A 21,796-nucleotide genomic window follows, 5' to 3' on the forward strand; every position below is an offset into this window, starting at 1 on the left:
CTATTTCTTCTTGAGTCAAAGTTGGTTGTTCATGCCTTTCTAGGAAGTTGTCCATTTCATCTACACTGTTGTATTTGTTTGCATAAAGTTGTTCATAGTATCCTGTTATTACCTCCTTTATTTCTGTGAGGTCAGTGATTAAGTCTCCTCTTCCATTTCTGATCTTATTTATTTGCGTCCTCTCTCTTCTTCTTTTTTGTCAATCTTGCTAAGGGCCCATCAATCTTATTGATTTTCTCATACAACCAACTTCTTGTTTTATTGATTTTCTCAATTGTTTTCATGTTCTCAATTTCCTTTATTTCTGCTCTAATCTTTGTTATTTCTTTGCTTTGCTTGCTTTGGGGTTAGTTTGCTATTCTTTCTCCAGTTCTTCCAAATGGATAGTTAATTCCCTAATTTTTGCCCTTTCTTCTTTTTTATATAGGCGTTTAGGGCAATGAATTTCCCTCTTAGCACTGCCTTTGCTGCATCCCATAAGTTTTGATTTGTTGTGTTTTCATTTTCATTTGCCTTGAGATATTTACTGATTTCTCTTGTAGTTTCTTCGTTGACTCACTGGTTGTTTAAGAGTGTGTTGTTGAGCCTCCATGTAGTTGTGAATTTTCTGGCGCTCTGCCTATTATTGATTTGTAACTTCATTCCTTTATGATCTGAGAAAGTGTTGTGTATGATTTCAATCTTTTAAAATTTGTTGAGACTTGCTTTGTGACCCAGCATATGGTCTATCTTTGAGAATGATCCATGAGCACTTGAGAAAAAGGTGTATCCTGCTGTTGTGGGGTGTAATGTCCTATAAATGTCTGTTAAGTCTAGCTCATTTATTGTAATATTCAACTTCTCTGTTTCTTTATTGGTCCTCTGTCTAGGTGTTCTGTCCATTGATGAGAGTGGGGAATTGAAGTCTCCAACTATTATGGTAGATGTGTCTATTTCCCTTTTAAGTGTTTGCAGTCAAACATGCATTCTTGACATACAAGCACTCTACACATGGTTACAATCAGTGGCTCATAGTATCATCACATAGTTGTGTATTCGTCAGCATGATCATATTTTTGAACATTTGTATCTCTCCAGCAAAAGAAAGAAAACAGAAAAAACTCATACATGCCATACCCCTTACCCATCCCTCTTATTGACCACTAGTATTTCAGTCTACTCAATTTATTTTAACCTTTGCTCCCCCTATTATTTGTTTATTTTTTAATCCATATTTTTTACTCATCTGTCCATACTGTAGATAAAAGGAATATCAGACACAAGGTTTTCACAATCACTTAGTCACAGTGCAAAAGCTATATCATTATACAATCATTTTTAAGAAACACGGCTACCGGAACACAGCTCTACAGTTTCAGATTCTTCCCTCTAGCCACTCTAATACACCATAAACTAAAAAGGGAATATCTGTATAATGCATAAGAATAACCTCCAAGATAACCTTTCAACTGTGTTTGAAATTTCTCAGCCACTGACATTTCGTCTCATTTCTCTCTTCCCCCTTTTGGTTGAGAAGGTTTCCTCAGTCCTTTAATGCCAAGTCCCAGCTCATCCCAGGATTTCTGTCCCACGTTGCCAGGGTGGTTTTACTTCCCTGGGAGTCATGTCCCACGTAGAGGGGACCTGGGGACAGTGAGTTCACGTGCCATGTTGGTTGAGAGAGAGAGAGAGAAAGAGGCCACATCTGAGTAATGAAAGAAATTCTCTGGGGTGACTCTTAGGCCTGATTTTAAGTAGGCTTTGCCTGTCATTTTCTGGGTTAAGTTTCAAAGGGGCAAACCCTAAGATTGAGGGCTCAACCTATTGATTTGGTTGTCCCCACTGCTTGCGAGAATATCAGGAATTCTCCAAATGGGGAAGTTGAATTTTTCCTCACTTCTCCCCATTACCCCAAAGGGACTTTGCAAATACTTCTTTATTCACTGTTCAAATCACTGTGGGATTTTTGGGGGCATGACACCAACCTGGACAAACCAGCGAAATCTCATGCCCTATTCCATGTACTTGTGGTATTCAATTAAACTGTCCATATAAGTTAAATTAGGAAATGCACTAGTCAAAATATAAATTTTGTACCAAATAAACAGTTCTTGCTTTAGTCTCACACAGAAGTTGAAGTTTTACAATATGAATGACCTTCTGTTTTCAACAGCCTTCAATATTGAACATTCATTTGTTCACCATCATGCAAAAAAGTTGGTTTTATTCATACCTTTAGTCTCCATCGTTGTCCATTTTAGGCATTCCTAAATTATACCATCTCAGTCTTTATCCTCTATCTTTCCTTCTGGTTTCATACATGTCCTCAGTCCTTCTCCCTTTATCATACTCACGTTCAGCTTCATTCATTGTACTTATATTATTGTGCTAAAATCACATAGTGTTGTGCTATCCATTTCTGAATTTTTATCATCAGTCCTGTTGCACAGTCTGTATTCCTTCAGCACCTATTGCTCAATTTCTACCCTATTTCTATTTCCCGTTACCTGTGTTCTTTGCTTCAATCCTCAAAGTTCACTCATTAATGTTCATTCATAGTAGTGAGACCATATAGTATTTGTCCTTTTGTTTCTGGCTAATTTCACTCAGCGTAATGTCCTCAAGGTTAATCTGTGTTATTGCATGCTTCATGACTTTATTCTGTCTTACAGCTGTGTAATGTTCAAATAAATAAATAAATAAATATGTGTGTATGTGTGTATGTGTATATATATATACACACACACACACACACACACACACGCACACACCATAGCACGTTTAGCCACTCATCTATTGATGGACATTTGGACTGTTTCTGTCTCTTTGCCGTCGTAAAAATGTTGCTGTAAATATTGGTGTGCAAATGTCTGTTTGTGTCCTTGCCCTCAGGTCCTCTGAATATACCTAGTAATAGGACTGCTGGGTCGCATGGCAGTTCTATGCTTAGATTCCTGGGGAACTGCCAAACTGCCTTCCAGAGCGGTTGTACCATTTTACATTCCTACCAACAGTGGATAAGTGTGCCTCTTTCTCCATATCCTCTCCAGCCCTTGTTGTTTTCTGTTTTTCGATAATGGCCATTCTCATGATTGTCAGATGATATCTCATTGTAGTTTTGATTTGCATTAACCTAATTGCCAGCAAAGTTGGACATTTAATCATGTGTTTTCCCAATCTTTAAATTTGGTTGTATGTCTTTTTGTTGTTAAAGTGAAGAATCTCTTAATACGTTCTGTATACTAAATCCTTATCTGATCTGTTGATTCCAAATATTGTCTCCCATTGTGTAGTCTGCCTTTTTACTTTCATGACAGAGTTCTTTGATGCACAAAAGTGTTTAGTTTTGAGGAATTCCCTGTTTCTTTCTTCAGTGCTTGTGCTTTGGGTGTAAGGGCTAGGAAACCATTTCTTATTACAAGTTTTATAAGATATTTCCCTACATTTTCTTCTAAAAGTTTTATGGTTTTACCTCTCACGTTTAGGTCTTTGATCCATTTTGAATTAATTTTTATATAGAGTATAACATATGGATTCTCTTTCATTCTTTTGTATATTATATCTAGTTCTTCAAGCACCATTTATTGAAGAGATTGCTCTGTCCCAGGTGGGTTGGCTTGACTGCTTTATCAAAGATCAGTTGTCCATAGATGAGAGGGTCTATAATTGAATGCTGTATTCTATTCCATTGTCCAGTATATCTATCTTTATGCCACTACCATGCTGTTTTGACCACTGTAGCTTTGTAAAATGCTTTAAAGTCGGGTATTGTGAGACTTCCCACTTCATTTTTCTTTCTCAAGATACTATTAGCTATTTAGGGCACCCTTCCCTTCCAAACAGATTTGATTATTGGTTTTCCTATTTCTGCAATGTGAGGTGTTCAGATTTTAATTGGTATTGGATTGAATATATAAAACAATTTGAGTAGAATTGACATCTTTATTTAGTCTTCCCGTCCATGAACACAGTATGACCTTCCATTTATATAGGCTTCCATGATTTCTTCTAGCAATTTCTTGTAGTTTTCTACATATGGGTCTTTTGTATCTTTAGTTAAATTTATTCTTAAATATTTGATTCTTTTGGTTGCTGTTGTCCATGGAATATTTTTCTTGACTTCCTCATTAGATTGCTCATTATTAGTGTATAGAAATGCTGCTGATTTTTGGGTATTGATCTTGTCCCCTTCCACTTTGCTGTAATTATTTGCTCTAGTAGCTTTGCTGTGGATTTTTGGGCATATTCTGTATAAAATATCATATCATCTGCAGTGAAAGTTTTACTTCTTCCTTTCCAATATGGATGCCTTTTATTTCTTTTTCTTGTCTAATTGCTCTAGTGAGAACTTGCAGCACAATGTTGAATAACAATGGTGACAGTGGACATCCTTGTCTTGTTCCTGATCTTAGGAGGAAGTTTTCAGTTGCTGTCCATTGAGGAGGATGCAAGGTGTGGGTTTTTCATATATTCCCTTTATCATGTGGAGGAAGTTCCCTTTTATTCCTATCCTTTGAAATGTTTTCATCAAAAAACGATGTTGAATTTTGTCAGATGCCTTTTCTGCATCATTCAAGATGATCATATGGTTTTTTTGCTTTGATTTGTTGATACGGAGTATTATGTTAATTGATTTTTCTTATGTTGAACCATCTTGCGTACCTGGAATAAATCCTGCTTGGTCATGGAGTATAATTCTTGTAATGTGCTCCTAGATTTAATTTGTAAGAATTTTGTTGAGAATTTTTGCAACTATATTCATTAGAGAGATGGGGTTGTAGTTTCCTTTTCTTGTAGTATTTTTGTCTGGCTTTGGTATGAAGGTGATGTTGACATCATAGAGTTCAGTAGATTTCTCTCCTGTTCAGTTTTTCTGACGAGTTTGAGCAGGATTAATACTAATTCTTTCTTGAATGCTTGGTAGAATTCACATGTGAAGCCATCTGGTCCTGGACTTTTCTGTTGGGGGAGCTTCTTGATGACTGATTCAATCTCTTTACTTGTGATTGTTTCGTTGCGGTCATCTGTTTCTTCTCAAGTCATTGTTGGTTGTGAATAAGTATATCTCTCTCTCTCTGCATTTTCTCTAGCCCTTGTTTCTCTCTGTTTATTTTTAAGCAGTTTTATTCACATATCATATGATGTAGTTGTATAGACATGTCCCACTTAAAGGGAGGGCAGAGAGCACATGTTTTTGTATCTATTCACTGATGTATGCCGTGTAACCATAATGGTGTCTGGCCCATACTAGGTACTCAGTAAACATCTGGTGAGTGAATAAATCTAGAGACAATGACAGAACTTTACATATAGCCCTTTCTAAAGAGCCTCTTTTATTTTCCTTGAGTAAACTACTGAACAGCTCCTAAGTACCATTTGCTGTGCTTTTCATATTATGTATTATCACAGAATATAGCAATAATGTATATTACGTATTTGTTTCCTCTTATTAGTGTTATTAGTGAGTAAATGGCCTGGAGGTTATGGACCAGATTTCCTCATTTTCTCCACATCCAAATGCTGTTTCATTTCATTGTTTTTATAAATTCTGGTCCTTTTGAAAAGTATACAGTTTATGGTAGATTTCATGTAAAATTTGATTAAATTATGAGTTTGAGTTTTTCATGCCTTTTTTTCTACTTCTGTAAATTCTATATTACATTGTTTCTTGCTTTACCTTCTTTTTTTTCCTTAAGCCTACTGCTTCCTAATGTTTTGAGAAAGAAATGGAACATAACACCCGCCTTTGGTATGCTAAGATTCTCCAGAACTCATCATGGAGGGGGACTCTAGTCTCTTTCTTCCTCTGCTGTCCTGGAATATCCCTCCAAGTCCCTTCGCAGGGACTGGCTCTTGTCTCACCTCTCCCTTCTCTCTGCAGGTTTCCTTCATGGGTCTTTCTTGGATTAACTTAAAAAAAATTGTTTAGATCTCATTTCTGCATGAAGCAGAAAGCTTGTGACATAAAGAAAAACAGGAAATTACTTTAATTCCACAGCCTGTGGGCTTCCACATCACTTGAGCTTGCTTTTCAAACCAGCTGTATCAGTTTGTAAACTGCTGGAATGCAGTATACCAGAAAGAGGGAATTTAATGTTACTAGTTTATAGTTTTAAGCCTGTATAAAAACATCCAAACTAAGGCTTCCAGGGAAAGATACCTTAATTTCAGAGAAGGCCCATGGGCCAGGAACACTTCTGTTAGCTGGGTAGTCAGGGGCTGGCATCTGCTGGTACCTTGCTCCTGGGCCCTGTTACTTTCAGCCTCAGTTTCTGTGGGTGTTCCTCACTTTGCTTTCCAGGGCTGACTCTCATCTCTTGGCTTCCCTTGGTTCTCTCCAAGTTCTGCTTGCTTAACATCTCATGGCAAGGTCTGCTAGGTTCATAGCATCTCCAGACATTTGTGTCCGTGTTCCCAAATTGTTGGCATCTGTGTCAACTCTGGGCTCTGAAGTTTCTGTCAGCTCTGTTTTCTGTTGTTTCTGAATCTCTCTAAAATGTTTCCTCTTTTAAAAGGATTCCAGTAAACTAATCAAAACCCACCTGGAATGGGTGGGGTCATATCTCCATCTATCAAAAGTTCGCACCCACGATTGGGAGGGTCAAATCTCTGTGGAGATAATCTAATCAAACATTGCTAAACTGGTTTATTGAATCAAGATTAAAAGAAATGGCTGCCTCCACAAGACTGAATCAAGATTAAAGCATGACTTTTCTGGGTACATAATATTTTCAAACTAGCACAGCAGCTAAGCCTGTATTTTGAAAATAAAAGTTCTTATTTTGTTACTAATTAAATCAGATTTTTTTTGGGTAACTTTAATTAAATTGTTCGGTAATCAGAACAGGTTTTTTTCCTGTGTTTTTACTTGTCTTTGTGTGCATGTGTAAAGTATCTTTTAGCTAGAAAAATTGTTAAGATGGTTTATCATGTTTATCCTCAGTTCATTTGTTGTCATATACTTCCTGAAGAGATTGGTGGATGTAAAGCAAATGTAGCTGGTGTGGGAGAAAACAATATTGTACTATCTCTGTGAAGGAAAGGGAAGTTTATAAGTGAATTGGTTTTTCTCCTACTTGAAAATTGCCTGTGTGAATTCAAGGATATGTGAGAGCCTCAATACTACTTACAGGTAAAAAGTATTGTTTAATGATAGATTGCAACTTTTTAAAAAGTCCTCACATTTCCAGGTATATGAAGTCAGAATTAACTGCAGTAGTTAATATTTTCCCTAGCAGTTGCTAACTAATTAACTAATTAATACAGGACTCCTTCTGCCATTCTTAATTTGAATATAAGATCATTGTTATGTTAGAAGGGGAAACCTAGTAAACTTAAATAGATTTTGTAGTTTAAAATTATACTTATGACATACATACTCTGAATAACGTAAATTTTCTTGACCCACAGTATTATATAAGCTTTACTAGATAATGATTAGGGAGGTTTTCTTGTTTTGTTTACCCCACTCCCTTTCTGAGGGAAAAGTGTTCAGAACCTAGAGTAAGAAGGAAAGGAAAAGAATTGTGGTATAAATCTAAATGCCCAGAATAATGACTTTTTTCTTTGAATATATACCTGGGTTATTACATTTGATTAAAAATTTTGTATGATATACATAAAATTTGAGGAACCTGTTTATGCCAATATAATATTGATAATCTGTATTTATCACAAGGGTCAATTGAATGGTAATGATTCTTTGTTACAATGAGGGATTAATTTTGGTTTTTGAGAAATTAAAAGGGCTTCTAGTTACTTGCCTTCTGTGCAGGAGACCCAGGCTCAATGCCAAGACCATGCACTCAAAACAAAGGAGGGGGAGGGGGCTCTTGAGTATTTAAGGATTAGATTTCATTTAGAAAGAAATGTTAATACTAAAATATTTACAGATATGAAATATGTAATATGATGCTTCAAAATAATACAGATTGGGTGGGCCGTGGTGACTCAGTAGGCAGAGTTCTCACCTGCCATGCCAGAAATCTGGTTTTGCTTACCAGTACCTACCCATGCCAAAAGAGAGAGAAAATAATACAGGTAGATGGAAAGTAGTAATATTTTAGCTGGATCTTGGCTATGTGTGGTTTCATTATACTATGTGTCTACTCTTGTATATGCACAGAATTTTCCATAGTCAAAGTGAAAAAAAAAAAAGATAAAAAAGCAATGTTAATATACCATACACCTATTCTGGAAAAACGTTTTGCATAAGAGTGATCTAAAGTTTCATAAGTATTGAAATAAGTTCTCTGTTCCAACTTATTTCTTTTTTAGTTGTCAACACAGATCATGTCAATAGACATCTTGTCTTAAAAATAGATTGCAAATACTGATTTGCACCTTCCTTTCTCGAGCATTTCCTTGTAAGAGGGACAGAGAACCTCATCTTTAAATTATAATTAGGCTCTGTTTAATTGATAGCTGACTGTTGTCCTCCTGAGAAGTGGCCATTATTGTTGCATTCTGTGAATATTGTATCATGATTTTTATTGAATCACTATCAGGTTATGATGGACCTTCTTTATGCATTAGGCAACTCTTGAAGTTGTATATTGTACATGAGATTAGTAGTAGGAAATGGATCTTTGTAAGTGCAGGATGCTTTTGTAATGGGTTAGAATCTTAAGACTTTTAGTACCATGGTATAACCTGACATTTTTAATATGTAGGCCTATGAATATTTATGAAATAATTAGAATTTAGTTTGTGACTTACAGAATTACGCATTGTGAACCTACTAAATACTTTTTAAATTTTTTCCAGAAAATTCGGTTCCTCATTCTTCTCCCAGTCCAATAGAGTTCATAGCCATGCATTTTTAAAAAAATTTTTATTAATAACCAATCAACATACAATGTGAACACTCTTTTTTCATCACATAGTTGTATATTCATCATCATGATCATTTCGTAGAACGTTTGCATCAATTCAGAAAAGAAATAAAAAGAAAACAGAAAAAAATTCATACATACCACACCCCTTACCCCTTCCTTTCATTGATCACTAGCATTTCAACCTACTAAATTTATTTTAATATTTGTTTCCCGTATTATTTATTTATTTTTAATCCATATGTTTTACTCATCTGTCCATAAGGTAGATAAAAGAAGCATCAGATGTGGCCTCTCTCTCCAACCCACACAACAAGCAAACTCACTGCCCTCCCTCTGTCTACGTGAGGCATGACTCCCAGGGCTGTGGGCCTTCATGGCAACGTGGGACAGAAATCCTAGAATGAGCTGAGACTCAGCATCAAGGGATTGAGAAAACCTTCTCAGCCAAAAGGGGGAAGAGTGAAATGAGGCAAAATAAAGTGTCAGTGGCTGAGAGATTCCAAACAGAGTCGAAAGGTTATCCTGGAGGTTATTCTATGCATTAAATAGATAACATATTGTTAGTCAAGATGTAATGGAGAGGCTGAAGGGAACTGCCTGAAAATGTAGAGCTGTGTTCCAGTAGCCATGTTTCTTGAAGATGATTGTATAATGATGTAGGTTTCACGGTGTGACTGTGTGATTGTGAAAACCTTGTGTCTGATGCTCCTTTTATCTACCTTATCAACAGACGAGTAAAACATATGGAATAAAAATAAATAATAGGGGGAACATATATTAAAATAAATTTAGATTGAAATGCTAGTGAACAATGAAAGGGAGGGGTAAAGGGTATGGTATTATGAATTATTTTCTGTTGTCTTTTTATTTCTTTTTCTGAATTGATACAAATGTTCTAAGAAATGATCATGATGATGAATATGCAACTATTTGATGATATTGTGAATTACTGATTATGTATGTAGAAAGAATTGATCATAAGTTAAGAATATTTGTATTTGTTATTTTTTATAAATCTAAAAAAAGAGAGTGAATATTAAAAAAAGAAGAAGCATGAAACTCAAGGTTTTCACAGTCACACAGTCACACTGTGAAAGCTACATCATTATACAATCATCTTCAAGAAACATGGCTACTGGAACACAGCTCTACATTTTCAGACAGTTCCCCCCAGCCTCTCTGTTATGCCTTAACTGAAAAAGTGACATCTATTTAATGCATAAGAATAACCTCCAGGATAGCCTCTTAACTCTGTTTGGAATCTCTCAGCCGTTGACACTTCATTTTGCCTCATTTCTCTCTTCCCCCTGTCTGTCGAGAAAGTTTTCTCAGTCCCTTGATGCTGAGTCCCAGCTCATTCTAGGATTTCTGTCTCACTTTGCCAGGAAGGTCCACACCCCTGGGAGTTATGTCCCATGTAGAGAGGGGAAGGGCAGTGAGTTTGCATAGCCATTAGTTTTAATAGAGAAAATGGAATAATTTTAATGTGTTAAATAGGAATGTAATGGTATTTGCATTAAAGGGTAGATTGGAATTGTGTACAACAATTATTGAAAATGCTTTATTATGCTTTGAAGAAACAATTGCATCATGTTTATAAGATTTCTAGATTTACGCTTGCACCTATGTAGAACAAATTGTTTTGCAAAAAAATGCTGCCCATGTTTTTTTGGACAAATGGATTGAGCCTCGTGCTTATGTTTTCTGTAAGGGGTAGATGAAGCGGAGTGCATTGTACAACTATGCTAGGTAATTATCAACTTGGTTTAATGGAGCATTTCCCTAAAAGGACAGACCAAAGACAAGATATTTTAATCAACAGTTATTAATTAATCTGACTTTGAAAGAATTTCAGGGCATCAAAGAACACAATTTATGTTTGAATTTTGAGCATTATGGATCTCTTACTAGTCACATAATAAGTTTATGTTAGCTCTTGTGTGAAATTCTAAAGGGTTGAAATATTAACCAGGCCTAAGAGTGGCATGGTGATCCTCACTGAAAAATTTGATCTCACTTGTTAAACCGTGCATCTCTCCCTAAATTTCACCTTTTTAAGCCTTGAGTAGGTTTTGTTCTTCCTCACTTTGCTTTTCTTTAAAGTAGAACTCTGCTCTTAAATATATATAAGCAAAGAAATGCTTTAAAAAGTATTTTAAACTTCTTGGCTTTTGTAAAATATTCTATATCCAGTCTAGTGAGAGAATTTTATTGTAATCATATACCATAATGATATATTTAATCAGTTTCAAAGATTCAGAACATCTTTCCTGTGGAAAAAGAGTCAGGAGCAGATTTTTGCCTTTAATTCCATAGCTGGAATTCATGGGGCTGCCATGTTTCAGTGTTGGGAAACCTTTGGTCTTCAGCTGCCTTGTTCGTGTTACCACTGAAATGTTGTTTTAAATTGAGTTTCTTTTTTGTAGGGTAATATGGAAGAGAAGTAATTAATCAGTGATGGTCCTTATAAGAATGTGGATTATTTACTTACTTTTTGTGCTTATTTCAATTAAAGCCATGTTTTAGTATTGCAGGTTTATGAAAATAAAATATTCAGACAGATACCAATTGCTTATAACTGATGAGTTCGTAAACAGTGTCACCATATGCCATTACATTATTCAATAAAGTGAACCTAGTAGAATCCCAGGACTACATCATGGTTAATAATTGTGTGGAATATCACTGTTTTGCTAGCATAAGCAATCACTTAAGTCAAATAAGGCCCCACAATGTAGAACTGTGTGATATGAACAAGTAAAAGACTGCAAAAGTTGTCATTTCCTCTAATCTACCCTGTCTTTCTCCTCTCTTTCAGAAGACTTTACTTCCTATTACCAAAGAAATACGAGGTCATCATACAGAAACTCCCTTATTTTTTGTCTTCATAAGCTTATTTGTTTCTATTACCATCATACTAATTTAATTTAGTTATTTTGGCTTAACCTTTTATAACTAAAAAATAGTAATGCTAGTGGTTTAACATTTTGGAGTACTTAACATGTATTCCAGGCACTGTGTTTTCTATACATTAATGACACATTTACTTCTCCACAATGAGGTGAATATAATTACTGTGGCCTTTTTACAGATCAGGAAACTGAGGTCTAGAGAATAAAGTAACTTCCAGGGTTACACAGAAAATAAACACTGAATTGTGGATTTGAACTCAATCTTAACTCTAGAGCCTTCCTCTTAACTTCCATATTATAATTGAATTACATCCTAACTGTACTTCTTGATTTTGCTCATGCTTTTCTTTGCCTGAATGGCTCCCTCTCCCAAGAAATTAAACGCTTCTATGCTAGTCCATTTAGCATGTTCCTGTTTTGACAGGCTATAGTCTAGTGTAGTCAACATCTGGGTTTAAATCTGAATTCTGCCTGTTATTTAATTAACATTGTGACATTGGCAATTTGCTTCTCTGTCTTTAAAATGAGGTCAGTTTGTACTTTGTAGGATTATTTTGTAAGTATTAAATAGGATAACCTAAAAATGTTACATGGCATATGAAAAACACTTGTGAGAAGCAGCTACAGTTAATAACCACCACCACCAATATCATCTCTTTTTTTTCATGTTGCTGCCTTCCTATTTTTGAGGATAATCTTTGCATCCCTTACAGAAACTAGCATACTGTTTTGTACATATTAATATTTAAGAAGTATTTGTTTGATAAAATAAACCCTTGAACATCTTGATCAACGTATTTCAGAAAAAGCTTTTTTTCCTAATGGTGAAGTTTTGTAATTTTAATTGTTAAACTGTCTTATAATTACATCTTCAGGTATAAATAACACACTAGAAGCCTCGCTGAGCTGAATTTTTAAAAATCATAAAATATTTTGGTTGCATGCATCTGCATATGTAGGAGGACTGTCCTACATATGTCTATGTGTCATCTACAGAAGTACCTTTATGTTACTGATAAGTAAGTTGAGGGCAGAAGGTGTTTAGTAATTTGCTATGGGTACTATAAGCTACTTCCCCTTAAAGTGGGGATTTAGTATCTAAACATCTGCAATACTCTTTGTTTGAAACTGATTAAAAAGAGTCAATCTAAGTTTTACCAGCTTTCATTTTTCTCTGTACTTTAAATTGTTGAAAGTGGTTGAACTTTTAATATGACAGCATTAAATATTCCATGTAATGGCAAAATTTGTGTTTTAGTTTTTAAAATATTTATATTTAGAAGCTTTCGTTCTTAGGAGATTGATTTTTATTCAGTCCCAATATGAACCTTGTAATTTACATAGCTGGCATATTGGGAAATGCACCTATTCCACTGGAAGTGTGAATTTTAGACATTTGTCATAAAGTAAAAGGTCCAGATCGTGTAGGATGCAAAAACATGATCTGCTTAGCATTCAAGCCAATATGTGCTACACATCACATCTTGGGCTATGAGGGATTTTCAGAGTGCTGTTGGTACTATAAGACTGTGAATAAGCATGCTACTTGCTCATAGTGTGCATTTAAGGCCTACTTAAGCGTGTTGTTTTTATTAAGAACCATTTCAAAGTATGTATTTTGTTATTTCCGGGTATAGTTATTTGCTAGAAGATTTCTCTTTTCAGTGTTTCAATAAGATTGAAGTATAAGTTGTAAAAGAGACTATACTGTGCCTAAAAACTTTCCTGTGGAGCATATCTTACAGCTTATTTTAGTTTTTTTTTCCTTTCTTATTTTTTCCAGGAAACTTGGTGAGCGGCCTCCACCTAAACGACTCACTAGGTAAGTATTATATTAATCACCCTTTCATTCAAACATTTCATAAACAAATGGACTCTTTCATTTTTTAGAAACTATTATTAGGTGCTCTTGAAGTCGTTCAGACAGTAGTATCTAGTTCGTAAGTTTGCTTATTCCTGTCCTCCCTTCTCACTGCCCCATTACCCTGCCCTTCCAAAAAATCGGGGGAAAAAAGTTCTAAAGGGAAAATTGAAACTTTTTCAAGACTTAATCTTGTGTATTATATGGTAAATATAACAAATCTAACAATGTAAAGATTTGTCTTTAGCCAATCACAATTTATTGATTACAGGCAGGAATTGAAAAATATTTAATGAATGCCTTTAGGAAAGTATTTTAAGGAAAAAACAGAAGTTTTCATGTTTTCAATGATAATGTAAATATTATACTGTGTTTCAATTATGTAAATTATTTTTACACATTTTATTACTAAAATTTAAATAATCAAAATATTAGTCATGCAAATGATAAGCCATTTCTAATAGTCCTAGAGTTAATGGTAATGCTGCATTGTTAGCAGTTTCTTTTATGTTTAAAGAAAATTGTATGCATACACAATGGATCCTCATTATTATATTCGTAGATTATATATTCCCAAATTCACCTACATTATATATATATATATATATAATTCTAATGTTAAAATCGCTGTTGACAGAGCTTTTGCTGTCAGCTGTGAAGGTGTGCAGAGTGGGAAAAGTTTGTCACCTACTTGCACAGCTCCTACCTGAGGTCAAACAAGAAAGTGCTTTTTTCCCTTCCTACCTCAGCTTTCATACTTGTAAACAAGTACCCTTTTGCAGTATCTTTTGTGCCAGTTTTCACATTCTTGTGCTTTTTGTTTATGATTTAACAGTTTAAAAAATGGTCCCTAAGCATAATGCTGGAGTACTATCTAGTGTTCTGAAGTGGGAAAAGGCTATGGTGTGCCATCTGGAATAATACATGTGTTAGATAAGCTTTGTTTAGGTGTGAGTTGTGCTGTTAGCCATGAGTTCAATGTTAATGAAGCAACAATATGTATTACATAAGGTGTTTTAAAATAGAAACACTCATAAAACAAGGATTATATTGATCAGTTGCCCAAAATGTTGTGACCAGAGACTTATAGGAACTTGTATTTTCCTGAGGAGCGATGGTCCAGTATTAGCTAATTCATTGTTTGCAGTGACTTGTTAGAACATAAGTATTGCAAGTAATGAGGGTCAATTGATAAGTATATTCCCATCTTTCTTTTTCTTTTGAAACTCACCTGGGATCATACTTTACCATTGTTCTGAACCCATATAACAATACATTTGATGGCCATTTAGGTTGCTTCAAAATTATTGCTATTATAGGAAAAGCAGTTGCACTAAAAAAATGATGGGGGCATGCCAAAAGGACACAGAAGCCAGTTTGCAGGGGTTCCTCCTGGCCAAATTTGGGATAATTTGATCATCAAACTAAATTATAATAGTGATGAATTAAAATCCATGGAATAAAATGACAGTTTAGAAGTCTGTACTTCAGTAAAGGAGGGGAGAAGGAGAGAGAGTTTGTCCTTATAGAAGAATGCTGTATTAACTGGAGTTCTCTAAAGAAACAGAATCAGCAGGAGATATCTTTAAAAGGTATAAAAGTGTCTTATGTAATTTGAGAATGTAGAGTCCAAGGTCTGTGTAGGGCAGACCATGAGCTGGCAGTTCCAATGAAAGTCCTCAATGAACTCAGAGAAGGCTGGCTGGCTGAAGCAGGAAGAGTGATTGTCTCTTCTGAATCCTCCTTAAAAGCCTTGTTGTCACTCATTGCACACACCCCCCACCCCTTAGCTGATTGCAAATCAGCTGTGTATACAGCCAAGTGGTCATGATTTAAGTCTGTGTATTGGCCTCATAGCAACAGACAGGCCAGCCCTTGCCTGCCCAGACAACTGGGTACTACCACCTGGACAAGTTGACATATGAACCTGACCATGACAAATGCCATGTAGTAAATGTTGAAGGAATAATGGAATTAGGAGATCACCATTTGGCACCTACTATAGCGATGATAGTTGTTTCCAGCAAAAAAATCATCAATGAATGCAGAAACTATTGGGGTAAAATTTTATGAGAAACAAGATTTACACAGTCTCCAAGTATATTCTTAAACAATGTGTTAATTATGAAGGGAAAAGCAATAACCTGGCAGTGAAGAAACATAGCAGATAATTAAGTGGTTTATAAACGTCAGTAATAGATAACATATATATCTTGAGAAGGACCCAGTGTCACTTTTGTGATATTTTTGCCAAAAATGCATACAGTAAATCTACTCATAAGCTAAAAAAACAGCCACAGATTACAGGACATTCTACAAAATAAATATTTACTCTTCAAAAATCTCAAGGTCAATGAAAGACAAAATTGAGAACCTATTGTTATCGGAGAAAGGTGGTGGATTATTTTGTCCAGTGCACTCAAATGACCAATTCCTGAGACACTGGGGCTTCAAATTCAAAGGAAGAAAAAATTTATTAGTAGGCATGGAGCAAGAGAGCTCATGGCCTATCAGCTCAAAATCTGTCTCCCCAGTAATTTTGATTAGAGAAAAATATAGGCAGGGGTTAGGATAATGAGCACAGTGGCCCCAAATGATGTAATTAGATGTGATCTTAATTGAGCATGCACAGATTGATTACATGCTTAGTCACAGAACATATGTAAGAAAATGGTGGCCTTAATATGATGAGCATGATTTTTAGTATTGTAATGAGGTATAGGCCACTTATAGGTTAAAGTCTAAGCTACTGCACATATCAGGCAGGGCCCATTTTGGTTAGATCCAGTTTTGGTTAACAAAGTAGCTTTGGTACTGGAATGGGTTCATTCTGGGCTGACCCAAGGCCCTTTATTAGTAAACATTAGGGGCTTTCTTTAGTGGTAATGAGACTCCAAAGTTGAGAAACCAGTTAAAGTGAGTACAAGTGAGGATTAGTCACAAGGTTATTACAATCACAGGGACACAAGATGAAGGTTATACAGTCATTATCAGAGATCAGGGCAGCTGGATTACAATTTAGGATTTCAGGATTTCCCTCTGTCTACTCCAGTATATCACAAAGCAAAAAGGAATATCTATATAATAATTCAGTAGTCAGAATCATCCCTTAAATCCCAATTTTTCAGTTACACTATTACATATTAAAGGAGACCAAAGAGTTATGACAATTGAATGCAACTTGTGGTCCTAAGCCAGAAATTTTTCATTTCTTTTGCTATAACATTGGACCTAGCAAAGATTTTTCTGTTAAGAGCCAGGTAGTAAATATGTTAGGCTTTGTGGACAACACATTAGTAAATATGTTAGGCTTTGTGGACAGCACTGAGTCTGTTGAGACTACCCAGTTCTGCTTTCTTGTGTCCCCAAATGAGCCTTAAACATTATGTAAACAAATGGGATGGCTCTGATCCTGCCTGCCTTTATTAACAAATACTGGTGGCTGTCTGGATTTGACTCTTGGGCAGTAGTTTCTTAACACCTGCCTTCCCTAAAGGATATTAGTGGGGCACTTGGCAAAATTTGAATAGAATCTGTAGATTATATATTAGTAGTACACCAGTTAATACTTGTATTGTTATTGGATATGGTTTTTAGGAGATAAAAATGAAATATTTTGGGTTAAAGAGGCATTGTGTCTACAGTTTACAAATTCAGTAAAATGTTAACATTTGGGGAGTCTGGGTGAAAGGTAACAAATAATTCTTTGTACTATATTTGTAGTTTTTCTGTAAGTCTGAAATTATTTCAGAATTAAAAAAAATTTGTATTGCATATATAAATGTTTCAGCTCAAGTGGGCTGGGGAAATATTAACTTGTTTCACCGACCCTTGTAAATATATTATAATTACTTGTTTTCTTATATCCTTTGTATATAATTTCTGATTAGTGCAGTTGCTGTATTCACATGTATGGGCATTTTGAAATTTAAAACTTATCAGATAAGTATTTTTATTTTACTACCAGCAACAGTAGGTTTGAGTAACTTCTAATGATAAAATATAATCCGATGGATAAGTGACTGACTTTAATGGATACTTCTGGAAAAATTACAATCAGTAAGATGATGAGACTTCATATGGAAGTTTTCCTTTCCTTTTCCATTAATAGTTAGTTCTCATTTACTGTATCGTGATTTTCCATTTTCCCTTTAAGCGTTTTTCCATGTTTGGAAAATCTTAGTGGCTTTGAGGACTGCTTCTTCTGACAAAGATGAATAGGGACTGGAATTACCCTTCTGCCTGAAACTACTTAAAAACCTGGAAAAATCATATGAAATAACAGATTTCTGAACACTGAACCCCAGGCAAGGAAGCCCAGTGATCCCTGACCTAGACAAACCAAAAAAAAAAAAAAAAAAATCACAAGAATTTAAACTGAATGACTTCAGAACTTAGTATAAAGCTACAGTAATGAAGTACAGTACTGGTATAAAGATAGACTAGTAGAGTATTGTAACAGAATATTGGCCAAAAATAGTCCCTCAAATAATATACATTGTCAGTTGTTTTTCAATCAAGGTACAAATGCAGTTTAATTAGATAAAAGTCTCTTTTTTAGCTTTTACAAAAGGAATTTATTAAGTTACAAGTTTTCTGTTCTAAGGCCATGGGTATGTCCAATTAATGCATCAACAACAGGATACTTCATTCAAGAAAGGCCTATCCCATCTGGGGTTTCTCTGTCACATGGGAAGGCACATGGCAATGTCTACTTGCCCTTTGCTTCTGGGTTTCATTGCCTTCAGTTCCTGGTTCCAGCGGCGTCCTCTGAGCCTCTCTGGGCCCTCACTTAACTTCTCTGGGACAAGCTGTGGATTTCCTCTCTTAGCATCTTCAGATGTCTGTGTCTTGATTTCAGCTCTCCAAGCTTCTGAACTCTGTGTTGGCTCTTTTAAGGAGTCCAGTAAACTAATTAAAACCCACCTTGCATGGGCAGGGTCACATTTCCATTCAATCAAAAGGTCACAATCACAATTGGTGGGTCACATCTCCATGGAAACATCATAATAATGAAAAGATTCCAATAATAGATCTGCCCCTAAAGATTGGCTTAAGATTAAAAGAACATGGCTTTTCTAGGATACCATAACAGTTTCATACAAGTACAGTACCCCAACTAAAATAAATCCAAGTAAACCCACTCCTAGACACATATTAATCAAGCTGTCATGCCAAAGAGGAGACAATTCTGAAAGCAGCAAGAGCAAAGCAATTCACCACATATAAAGGAACCCAAATAAGACTAAGTGCTTATTTCTCATGAGACACCATAGCACGAGAAGGCAGTAGTATGATATATTTAAGACACTGAAAGAAAAATTGCCGTCCAAGATTCTCTATCCAGTGGCTACTCTTCAAAAATGAGGGAGAATTTAAAATAGTTACAGATAAATAAAAACTGAGAGAGTTTGTTAACAAGAGACCTCCCCTACAATAAATAATAAAGGGAGTTCTGCTGGTTGAAAAGAAAAGACAGGAGAAAGAAGCCTGGAGGAGAGTATAGAAATGAAGATTACTAGTAAGGGTAACTAGAAGGATAAAAAGAGGGAAAAATAGATCTGACATATAAAAGCCGAAGGGTAAAATGGTTGAGGTAAATACTGCCTTTACAGTAATAACATTGAATGTTGATAGATTAAACTCTACAATCAAAAGACAGATTGACAGAGTGGATTAAAAAAATTATGATCCATCTATTCTATGCTGTTTATAAGAGACATTTTAGACCCAAAAGTACAAATAGGTTGAAAGTGAAAGACTGAAAACATAGATTCCACACAAGCAGTGACCACAAAAAAAAAAAAAAATAGAGGTAGCTATAGTAATAAAAGATAGTCTTTTTAACAACTGATTCTGAAACAATTGAATATCAATATGGGGAAAAAAAAACAAAATGAAAGCTTTTTGTTTTTTGATATATATCAAAGTATATATATGTAAGTAGGCAAATAACTATTAGGGAAATGCAAATTAAAATCACAAGATACCACTAAACCCTATTAAAATGTCTAAGCTTAAAAGGGCAGACCATGTCACCTGTTGGCAGGCATTTCCAGAATAAGTACTCTCATATATTTGGTGGTGTATATATAAAGTGGTACAACCACTTTGGAAAATAGTTTGGCAATTATTTTAAAAAGTTAAGCATACACCACTACATGACTTAGTCATTCCATTCCTTAGTATTTAGGCATGAAAGCATATGGAAATACAGAGTCCTAACACAATTGTTCTTGGTATGTTAGTTGTAATAGAGTAAAGCTGTTTACCATTCTAACGTCAAAATAGTTACATGGAATAATCAAAATATCCATCAGCAATAGTGGATTAACAATTGTGATATATTCCTTCAATGAATTTCTACAGTACGATTAAAAGGAATGATAGATACAGGATGGATGATTCATAAAATCCTTATCCTTACATTTCCAAAGAAGTCAGGCAGAAAAATAGTACATACTATTTTTATGATTACATAAAATTTTAGAAAATGCCAACTAATGTATAATGACACAAAGCAGATCAGAGGTTTCCTCGGCATAGGAGGAGCAGGAAGCAAGATTACAGAGGCAGAAGAGAAACTTTAGGGGGTTGATGAATATCTTTATTATCTTGAATATGCTGATGGTTTACTGGGGCAGTACACATGCCAAAACATATCACGTTGTACACTATAAAATAAGTACATTTTATTGTACATTAAATCTCAGTAAAGCTTTAAGACTTTTAGTAGCTGCTATACTTTAAAAATAGTCTGAAAGGGAGTGCTGTTTCTTTTTATGGCTCTTGAAGAGGGCACAATACAGATTCGTATTCTTATGAAAGCTAGTAGAAGACAAATTTAGTAGAACAGTTTGTATATTAACAATAAATTGGAATGTGAAATCTATTACCAATTCTGTGATAAATATTTAATTTTATTAAGCATAAACTTAGAAATCAGGAAGGTTTCCCTTTGATAGTATGGCAATGTAAGTCCTGCCTAATTTATATTTAACCATATTTTTCCATTTCTCCTTTAAACAGTTTTTCCTTCTAGGAAAATTTTAGTGTCTTTTATTTGACCAAAAGTATTTGTGAAAGGGGTATTTTTTTCTCTTTTTTTATTGATATGTGTCTTCCTGGGGAAGTTAATTCTGAGAGGATTTTTCCTTTCCTTTCCTTTTCTTTCTTTCTTTTTTTTTTAAAAAAATCTTTTTAAGTTTAACCTTCTCTATCTCTTGCCCTGTCTTCCAAATTAAACAATATTGAAAAAAGTAACCTGTCATTTAGAGGATCATCTTTTTGATAGTATTCTAAACCAAAATTCTACCTCCATGGAGTTGCAGTTTTTGATTTAGAACAGTTAACACTATTCATTATAATGGTTCAGCATTCCCAGGAATTCACTTTAAAAGACAAATTTACATTCTTTCTTAAATATGTATGGTGGAATTGTGTGTTAACTTTGATAAGCATTCTGATAGGGTACTCTCCCTCTTGAAATACTTCCCCTTAGTGTGGCACACAGGTATAACTGACAACCTGTGGGTTCTAAAACATAAAACGGAATAGCTAGATCTTATATTGATGTATAGAAACAATAGTTCTCTTCTTATGGAGGCTTTTCATTAGGTCATTTAGAGCCTCATGTCATCAGTGAAAATATTACTTGCAGTGCTATTAGTCTTTGGTCCCTTTTATAGGGAATTGCCCTGAGCTGTGAAGTTATGCCTGCCGCAGTACTGTAACACATGCCTTTTAAAAAAATGATGCTATTCAACTGAATATCCTGTTCATACTAAGTAACTTCATCTTGGTGTCAATAACCAAAAGGTTTGATTAGAATATTTTAGGATTCTTACATTGTGTGCAACCTTCAAAGCCACATGGTCTTAACTCTGTTCCCCTCTACAACACTCCAGACTGGCAGCCACTAACTCATACTTTGTTGGAGTTTGTTTAGTGACAGGAGACTTCTCTCATAAGGTTTACCATTTCCTTAAGGCTTGCTGTATTTGTTGGAACTATTCTATGCTGTTCTCTCTAATTGTAAAACTTTTTACCTATCACTTGACTGACATTTTTTTCATAGCTCTTTTTTGGTTTGTTTTGGAAGTTGCCGCAGAGTGAAGGTTAAGAGACAACCTTGTATCTGTTGCCCAACTCAGCATGATCTATAGGTTCACATTTGAGTGTTCCTATTTTGGGATTCCATTGTCTTT

The 21,796-nt window shown here is 35.0% G+C and overlaps 1 protein-coding gene across 8 annotated transcripts in view; it reads left to right on the forward strand.

The window, feature by feature from the left end:
• The window catches only part of RBPJ (recombination signal binding protein for immunoglobulin kappa J region), a 312,323-nt gene that overhangs the window by 248,634 nt on the left and 41,893 nt on the right, over positions 1-21,796 (forward strand). For 7 of the 8 annotated variants that reach the window (XM_077136540.1, XM_077136543.1, XM_077136539.1 and 4 more), the window contains one exon: positions 13,512-13,550. In XM_077136540.1, coding sequence (XP_076992655.1) covers positions 13,512-13,550 — 39 coding nt within the window. Of the gene's footprint in view, positions 1-13,483; positions 13,551-21,796 lie in introns of all 8 variants that reach the window. The other variant, XM_077136545.1, reaches the window with a different exon arrangement.

Source organism: Tamandua tetradactyla, chromosome 19 (genome assembly GCF_023851605.1).
Source record: "Tamandua tetradactyla isolate mTamTet1 chromosome 19, mTamTet1.pri, whole genome shotgun sequence".
Lineage (NCBI taxonomy): Eukaryota > Metazoa > Chordata > Mammalia > Pilosa > Myrmecophagidae > Tamandua > Tamandua tetradactyla.